The 8725-nt window shown below is 47.5% G+C and overlaps 1 protein-coding gene across 2 annotated transcripts; it reads left to right on the forward strand.

The window, feature by feature from the left end:
• Positions 1–2937: 2937 nt before the first annotated feature.
• Positions 2938–5967, forward strand: MRPL11 (mitochondrial ribosomal protein L11). 2 transcript variants are annotated; one of them, XM_039840804.1, is made up of 5 exons: positions 2944–3158; positions 3538–3633; positions 4135–4228; positions 4316–4475; positions 5666–5967. In XM_039840804.1, the coding sequence occupies exons 1-5, from the start codon at positions 3036–3038 to the stop codon at positions 5769–5771; spliced, it is 579 nt and encodes a 192-aa protein (XP_039696738.1). In that variant the 5' UTR covers positions 2944–3035; the 3' UTR covers positions 5772–5967. The 2 variants fall into 2 exon arrangements, with proteins under 2 accessions (XP_039696737.1, XP_039696738.1); XM_039840803.1 differs by lacking the exons at positions 4135–4228; positions 4316–4475; positions 5666–5967 and adding an exon at positions 3721–4095 and having other exon boundaries at positions 2938–3158; positions 3538–3672.
• The last annotated feature ends 2758 nt before the right edge of the window (positions 5968–8725 follow it).

The following is an 8725-nucleotide window of genomic DNA, read 5'->3' on the forward strand; positions in this document are numbered from 1 at the left end:
CCCACCCCGGGGGCAACAACCTCAGTCCTGGCCCTGGCCTCAAGGACTATCAATTTCTATGCTACAGACGGCAGCCTTTCTGTCAGCAGCTCAGGCTTCACTCCCAAACCAGACCCTGTAGTTGAGTGTCACATAGACACCACTTGTCATGTGCTGGTCTCAGCCTATAGATAACCAATGTTGCAGTTGGCCTGGCCCTTGTGGTTCTTATTATGATTGCAAGCTGTCCTCAGCAATAACCATCAGGGAACTTTGAAAATTAAAAAAAAGTTTATTACTCATAGGTCCTGGCGATTGCATGGTGCACACGGGGCCATACAGCCAGGTCACCAGCGGGTGGCAGGGGAGCACATTAGTTCAGGCCTGGGATCCTGCTTTTATTGGGGTTGAGGGGCTAGGGTTTCATGGGCTCACTCTTTATTGGTGAATTTATAACATAAGAACTGGAATTTAAAGCATGGGATGAGAAAAAACAAGTAGTCCTAATGGTCGGTTGTTGAAACCAACTGAAATCTCTAAATCAAAGGATCCCCGGGGTGGAGGAGGGGGGCAGACTGGCTCTTTATCTAGTAGCTGGCGATGTGTTTATTCCAGATAGGCATCTTTGAAGTGGATGCCTCAGCAATCAGAGCTTAAGTCAGGCATTTACTGTTACAAAAAAGAAAAACCAACATTCAGGGCTTACATTACACCTCCAAACCCAACTCATCATCTTCCACATAAACCTACAGCTCCCATGTCTCAACACGAAAAGTAAAAGGCTTTATCATTTATTTTCCCAAACTTTCCATGCCAGAATCCTGAGCATTACCCTCGGTGCCTCTTTCCCCTCCCCCAACAAATTACCCATCAAGCACTAAGTTCAGTTGATTGTCAGAGCAGCCTAGGGATTGGTTAAGAGCATGGATCCTAGAGTCAAAAGGTCTGGGCTCAAATCCTGACTCTGCCACTTTCTAGCAGTGTAAGTTTGGACAAATGACTTAGTCTCTCTGTGCTTCAATTTTTCTCATCTCTAAAGTGGAGATAACAATAGCACCTATACCTCCCAGGATTGTAATAAGGTTTCATTGGGTTACTATTCGTGAAGATGAACACAGTTCATACTGCACAAGCATCTGCTGACTAAAATAAATTTTATCTTCTAAGTATCTCTTGAATTCGTCCCAAACCACCATTATCTCTCCACCATCTTCCTGCCCTGGCCTAATGGGTCTCCCTGCATCCACCCTTGCCCTCCTCCAATTCCTCTATATACCCAAGCCAGAGTCACCTTTTCGAAATGCAAATATGATGCAAAGACTCTTCGAGGCTTCCTGCTGTATAGCCCACACTCCTTAACAGGGCTGTCAAGGCCTGTGTGATCTGGCCCTGCTCACCTGTCCAGCTTCATTTTCACTAATGAATGCTCTGACCTCACACATTTCCAAAGGTAGGCTAGGGAGTTACTTCCTTATAATCCTTAAGAGCCAGAATGATCAAAACTGTCCTTTCATTGTCAGGAAGTGGAAACTGCACCCAATGGAGCCTGGTTTGTCCCAGGCTGCATTCTTGGCTCCCTGAGCACCTGCCATGTCCATCTATTTCCTCATTCCTTCAATCAGAAAAGATTTATGTCTTTGTTTGCAAATAAATTTGTAAATAAAGGTTGGGCAGTGTGGAGGACTCAGAGATACATCATACCAGCCTGGCTTGTTCTGGGCCAGACCCTCTTCTAAGCACTTTACCTGAATCAACTAATTTCCTGTGAGGCAGGAACTATTATTAGCCCCAGAGAAGTTGATTGTCGATCCAAGGACTTACAGTTAGTAAATCAGAGGGCCAGCTTGGTTCCAGAGTCTTCATTAAGGGGAATGAGGTTGAGCGTTATAGAGGAACTTGATGGACTTTAGAAGCAGAAACAGTCACATTTAATTAATGGGAGTTTAACACAAATTCATTATTTAAAAAGACTGTTTACAATGTGGTTTTACATGGATTATCTCCTCTTACTAAATGAGACAATATAGTCATAAACGCCCTCCAAGGTCTAGAATCAGACAACCCCAATATTTGCTTCCCAGCCCTGTCACACAAAGGATAGGTGTTTTTAGCCCCCTTTTTGTGCCTTAACATTCTCATTTGTTAAAGGCGTATAATGAAACATGTCATTGTGAGAATTAAATGACACAGTGACTTTAGCATAGTGCTTGGCATGTAGCAAGTGCTCAAAAAAAGTTAAATGATGTCCAGTAATGATATATTGCCTTATTTTACGGACACAGATGATGTATACAAACATGTTATGGGCCTGTTAAGCCTCACAATGGCTCAGTGAAGATCTTGTCTTCATTATACAGTTCACACCTGACTAGGCGCCAGGTATCGTTCTAAAGCACTTTCCAAACTCAGTCCTTACAACAATCCCTAGGAGTAGGTGCTACATATTCTAATGCTTACTGTACAGGGGCAGAAACTAAGCATAAATTAACTTGATCAAGTTCACAGACAGCAAGAGGAACAACCGGGCAGTTTGCTTACAGAGTCTGTACCCTTAACCATACCTCTTTTCAACAGCAAGCGAGGAAACAAGATCAGAGTGTAAAGCGATTCCCACACCTAAGAACCAGCTCTAGGTTTATTTCAAACGCAAAGATAATCACCATGACCAGCAGATAGCGCCCTCGCGCACAGTAATCCGCATGATTTGCCTAAGTGGTCGAAACTGCTACACCCACAATGCTGTGCGGGCATTAAGGCCCTCCTCCTTCAGCTTAGCTGTCCAAAGTAGTGCCTGTGTGCTCTCCAGAAGGAATATGTGTACCCGAGCCATTTGGGCTCTTCCCCTATCTTCACATGGCAAAGTAAAAGTTTTTAAGTTCTTTTATCATCCTCCTTGTCTTAAAGTTGAAGAGCGAAAGGACTAAAACAACGGTGCTCTTTGTTGGTTTCACCTGCCCTCATCTAAGGACCGTTGACCTCTGACCCAAGATGGCGGCGCCCGGAGTCATGTCTCTTGCAGTCGCCCTGAGGTGAACTGAGTCCATGAGTCCCGCGTCATGTCGAAGATAAGCCGAGCCACTCGGGTCGTCAGGAAGCCCGAGGCCGGTGGCGTGATCCGGACCATCGTGCGGGCGGGCCAGGCCATGTCCGGGCCCCCACTAGGCCCCATCCTGGGTCAGGTACAGCCGCGGCCGGAGCCCGGTGGGGGAGGCGCGGGAGAGTGGGAGCTAGTACCCGGGTGGAGGGTGCGGGCTCTGGAGTCGGGGAGGCCTCGGTTCCAAGTGCTGCTCTGCTATTCACACGCTTAATGTCCTTGAGTTAGTTACATAGCCTTTTGGAGGCTCGGCTGCCTGAGTCCTTCTTCAACAAACCGTTGTGAGGACAGAAAGGGATGATGCATGCAAATCATCTGGCACATAAAGTGGTAGTTGCCTCTGGGTAGGGAAAAGAGGATGGGAAGATAGAGAAGTGGAAACGCAGGAGGGAACGGACGGAGCCTCCTGGGTGGTGGGAAGCCGTCCCTTCCCCCCTGCACTAAGCCTTATGCTTCCCTCGCAGCGAGGTGTTTCCATCAACCAGTTCTGCAAAGAGTTCAACGAGAAGACAAAGGACATCAAAGAAGGCATTCCTTTGCCTACCAAGATCTTCGTGAAGGTACAGAGTCGGAACTCTGATTCGCAGTTGGTTTTTCCACCGCCTGCCCACCCTCCTTCCCCACTGCCTGCCCACCCTCCTTCCCTCCCGCCTGCCCACCCTCCTTCCCCACATCCCACCAAGTCTTGGAGTTGGTCGCCTGGGGTCGCTACCCTGCTCCTGACTTGGGGCAAGACTCTTCATATGACTGGGCCTCACTTTCCCCATTCACATGTTGGGGACTGGGCTACAACTTTTCTGAGCCTCCTCTGCCATATTGCAGTTCTTTTTGTCCCTCTGTTTCACTGGGACTTCCTGAGCAGAGTTGGGCCTAGAATAGAGGTGACAGGGCTGTTTGCTGCAGATTTATTTTTCTTTTGGTGTTGTGGTCTATTGGAAGGACATCATCGGAAGGTGAGTCAAGGGAAGAGGGGTCAGGAGGTTAGAAGCATCCCTGGGTTGAAGTAGCAGGGGTTGAGAGAGGCAGGAAGAGTTAGTCTCATATTTCTTTTTTCCATTAAGCCTGACAGGACGTTTGAAATCAAGATCGGACAACCCACTGTTTCCTACTTCCTGAAGGCAGCTGCTGGGATTGAGAAGGGGGCCCGGCAGACAGGTAAGGGTCAAGATAGGCACTTGGGATTCCGCGGACTCTGGAAGGCAGCAGTGACACCTGAAGGGCTACTTGCTTCTTTTTTTCCAGGGAAGGAGGTGGCAGGCCTGGTGACTTTGAAGCACATTTATGAGATCGCTCGTGTTAAAGCTCAGGACGATGCCTTTGCCCTGCAGGACGTGCCCCTGTCCTCTGTTGTCCGCTCCATAATTGGCTCTGCCCGTTCCCTGGGCATTCGTGTGGTGAAGGAGTGAGTGTTCTGGGAGGGCCTGGAGAGGTTTTTCACGCTGGGACAAAGCTGAGAGGGCTTATTAGCAGAGAGTCAACTTCTGAGTCAAAGGATCTTAGAATCTTGGGAGTGGGGAGCCCCAGTCATTCATTTGGAATACTCTTATTGAGTCCTGTTAGGTTTTAGACGTCGTTTTGGGTATTAGATAAAGCTAGGAATGAGATCTCCATGCTCGGCCCTTCTGTGGAGCTCACAGCCCAGAGGTGGGGGCAGATCCATAAATGGAACATTAGACTGCCAGGCAGGCATTGTTGATGACAGGAACTACAGGTGTCTTGAGAACAGAGTGTAGAACTGACTTTGCCTGGTGGGTCTATCAGGACTTTGTAAGTGAGGCGACATCTAAGCAGAGAACTGGAAAAAGAAGTCAAGGACTGTGGGCAAGCGTTGCAAGAAGTGGGAAGATTCCTGTGAAGAACAGAAGGTGAAAGAGAGAAGCAAAGAAGTTCACTGGGATCTGGTACATAGTAGTAGTGGCAGCGTGGGAAATAGTATGAGAGAGGCAAGGCAAACAGGGACCAGTTTCCCAAAAGGCCCTTTCCAGCTGTCTCAAGTTCAGACTGGATCCCAGTGCCAACAGGGGCCTCCCTCGTGGGGCTTCAGATGACCTCAGGAATTGTTTCTTTGAGGTGAGATGTTGGGTAGAGGGCTCTGGCCCAGACAGTAGCAGGGGCAATACTCAGTCTCTTCCTGGCCTCTTGCTGCTGGTGTCATACCCGCATCCAGGTGACAGTCGATTGTCTCCTGAGAGCAGTGGGGTTAAGCAGGGCATAGGAATAGGCTTTACTCTTCTCAAATCTTTACTTTTCCTGGGAGGACTGAGATAAATCTGATCCCTTCTCAGGGGGAGTCACACATGCACAGCCCTATGACTTCATTGTATGACGTGTTTTGGGGCACAGAGGAACGGCCAGTGAATCTGGACTGGGCTATAGCTGAGGCCTCAGAGGACCAGCAGGGCGTTAAGAAGGGAATAAAGGCAGAAGCGGTGGGGGTGGAGGGGTGGCATTCCTGGCAGAGGCAACAGATGAGCAAAGGTATGGAGCTGGGAAGTCCAGGAGGGGAGAAAAGGTTCTGAGACAGAGAGGCACTTGAAACCTCCCCACTGACGACTGGCCACTCACTTACCGTCTCTCTTTCTGCACCTTCAGCCTCAGTTCAGAAGAGCTGGCAGCTTTCCAGAAGGAGCGAGCCATATTCTTAGCTGCTCAGAAAGAGGCGGATTTGGCAGCTAAGGCAGAAGCGGCCAAGAAGTGACTCCTGTCCCGCACACTCCAGGATTTTGAAGGGAGCAGCTGGGAAGGGGGCCTGTGGGAAGACTGTGCCAAAGGGGAGGAGAGGAGGCGACACCAACCTCATTATTATTTCCCTGACTTTAGATTATGTATTTTTACATGTATGGCTGTATCAAGGGATCAAGCCTAAATAAATATCATTTGTCACCCAGTCTCAACTTCTGTCTTGGGACCTCAATAGAAAGGGACCAGTACTGATAGTAGCCACCATGACAGATATTAGCTGCCCTAGGAAGTAGGACTCTTCATGCTGCTTCTCAGACATGTGATCCGAGGGTCAGCTGAGCAGAGCAACTTGCCCAGGTTCTAAATTCGTAACCAAGTCCTTAGCCGTTTGCACGTGCGCGTGCGCGTGCGCGCACACACACACACAATCTTGTGATGAACAGCATTTGCAAAACAGTTTTTGGGTGGCATATATATCAGGCACTAGGCTCAGTGTTTCCATGAAAGTGAACACAAGAACAAATGTCATAGACAGTTCCGGCCATTTAACAATAATTACACGAAAACCAGTTAAAATTATTGTGACAAAGAAGCGTGATGGGCTGGGAGGGTATGAGAGGGGCGTAACCAAGCTTAAGGATTCAGTGAGGAGTTCCCAGGGGAACTGATTTTAAACAGATCCAAACAGGTTTAAGGACAGACTTGAAGGATGACTCTACAGCTGAGTGTAGCATGTGGTTTTAGCTAGAGCTTATCTTGTGCTGTGTAACAGTGTTATCACACATTTAGTATTATCACACAGTGTTTTATGTCACCATTTCTGTGGGTCAGGAGTCGGCACAGCTTAGCTGGGTTTTCTGTTTCCGGGTCTCACAATGCTGCAGTGAAGGTGTCGGCTGGGCTAGCCTCTCACCTGAGGCTCAACTGGGCAGGATCCACTTCCAAACACACGTGCTTGTTGACAATGTAGTTCTGGGCAGTTAGACCCAGGGCCTCGATTGTCAGCCAGAGGCCGCCCTCATCTCACTGGGCCTTCTTGCCTTGGCTGCTCACGTCCTCAGTGCCAGAGAGAGACAGCGTCTCCTCACAAGAGTGTGAGTCTCACATAACGAAGTCACGGCCACACCATCATGTCCATCCCATTGTCTTGCCAGATTCTGCTGGTTAGAAGCAAGTCACGGACAGGTCCCATCCACACTTCGGGAGAAGGAATTATACAAAGGAGTGACTGCCAGGAGGCAGGGATCCTGGGGCCACCTTAGGGTCTGTCCCCCACAAGAGTCAACAGCTTGAGCACAGTGGGATTGTGGTGCACGCTGAGCGATGCTGTCAGTATTTCTGCTCTCCTTCCCTTGAGTGATGCACCTCCCTGCTTTTTGAAATTAAGTGAAGCTACCTGACTTGCTTTGGCCAGTGAAATGTGAGCAGAATTATTTACTAGACAGAGTGAGACTCTGCAGTGCTTTTTCCCCGTGCTGCAGCGAGCAGAAGCCCATGTCTTCCCTTCAGCACCAGGAGACTATGGGAGATTCTATTTTGCCTTTTAGCTTTCATCTCAGCCTCTCAGTCTCCCCCGCCATTCCAGAATTTAGTAAATATTCACCGGGGGAAAACAAGCCATGCATTTGGGGACTCCTCTAGTTTCTGGTACATTTTACCAGCCCCTCATGACCACCCAAAAGCTCCCTACCAGTGGATTCCCTCTGCCTGGAGTAAAACCAATCAGCCTGCACCCAGAATAGAGAAGATGACGTGATCATCAGCTCACCCATGAAGAGCTCTTTGCTCTCTGGAAATTTACTTCAACTAGTCGTTTCTACAGGTCTGTGATGTCCTTAGCAATATAGATTTTATAATTTATTACTGTTACTCTAGTTATCGTGATGGAACATCGTATAATAAACTCTCACACTTAGATAGCTGCCACTGTATGACACAATTACACTCCATATCGGTATATGTCAACAATTTTTTTCTTCGAATACTGATCTTTAGTGATGTTTCTATTATATCAATAGTGTGATTTTCTTTCCTTCACGGTACTCACATAACTGAAACAAAATATTTTGGATTGTATACTTTCACTGAACTTGACCTAGTACAGATTATAGTAGCCTGTGATTCAGTAAACTACCCAGACCACGAGCAGTTAGTTTTGAGACAATGAACAAATGGGCCACTCAGCACGTTTTATAATTTTTGCCTGAAACAAAATATGCTTGATATGGTTCTAAGACTTGCTGACTCTCCCGATTTTCCATTTCCAATTGAGTTTTACATTTTAGATTGTCACCTTTTTCACTTCTAGAGGTTCTGCTGCTTTTTTTAAAGTCTGCTTGATCACTATTACTGTTTCATATTCCCTGTAAATGTTCTCGACTTTATAATTTATTTCTTTAAACCTGAAAAATATAATCGTTTTAAAATCACTGACCGATTATTCCAGTGTATAAAGTCTGTGCAAGTCTGGAGCTACCAGTTCTTGCTCATATTGTCTTGCTTGCTGTATGTCTGGTTATACTGAACCATCCTGCTCAATGCCTGTGACAAATTATGGACGTTTCTTGAGGCCTAAGATGGATGTGCCCTCATCCAGAGAGGTTTCGAATTCGTCCCACCACCAGGCACCAGAAAACACTACAAATTTCCCGATAGTCATCGTATCTCCGTCTCGATAAACAGCAACTCTTCGCCCAGTTGCTGAAGTCGGAGACACAAGACTCCTCTCTTTTCCTCACCCCCAGGTTAAACCCATCGGCAAATAGCGTTAGTTCGGTCGCCAAAGTATCCCACCTCCAGTCACTTACCCTGATCTGCACCTGGTGAAAGCTCTCATCTCCTTTTGGCTGGATCACCGCAGAAACCTAACTCTGCTTCTGCTCCAGCCTCTAATCCATTCCACTGTCAGAGGGATGGCTGAAACATGTGAATCCTATCACATCATCCCCGTTTCAACCTCAAGGGATTCCT

The sequence above is a fragment of the Pteropus medius genome, unplaced genomic scaffold (genome assembly GCF_902729225.1).
Source record: "Pteropus medius unplaced genomic scaffold, Ma_sr-lr_union100, whole genome shotgun sequence".
Classification (NCBI taxonomy): domain Eukaryota; kingdom Metazoa; phylum Chordata; class Mammalia; order Chiroptera; family Pteropodidae; genus Pteropus; species Pteropus medius.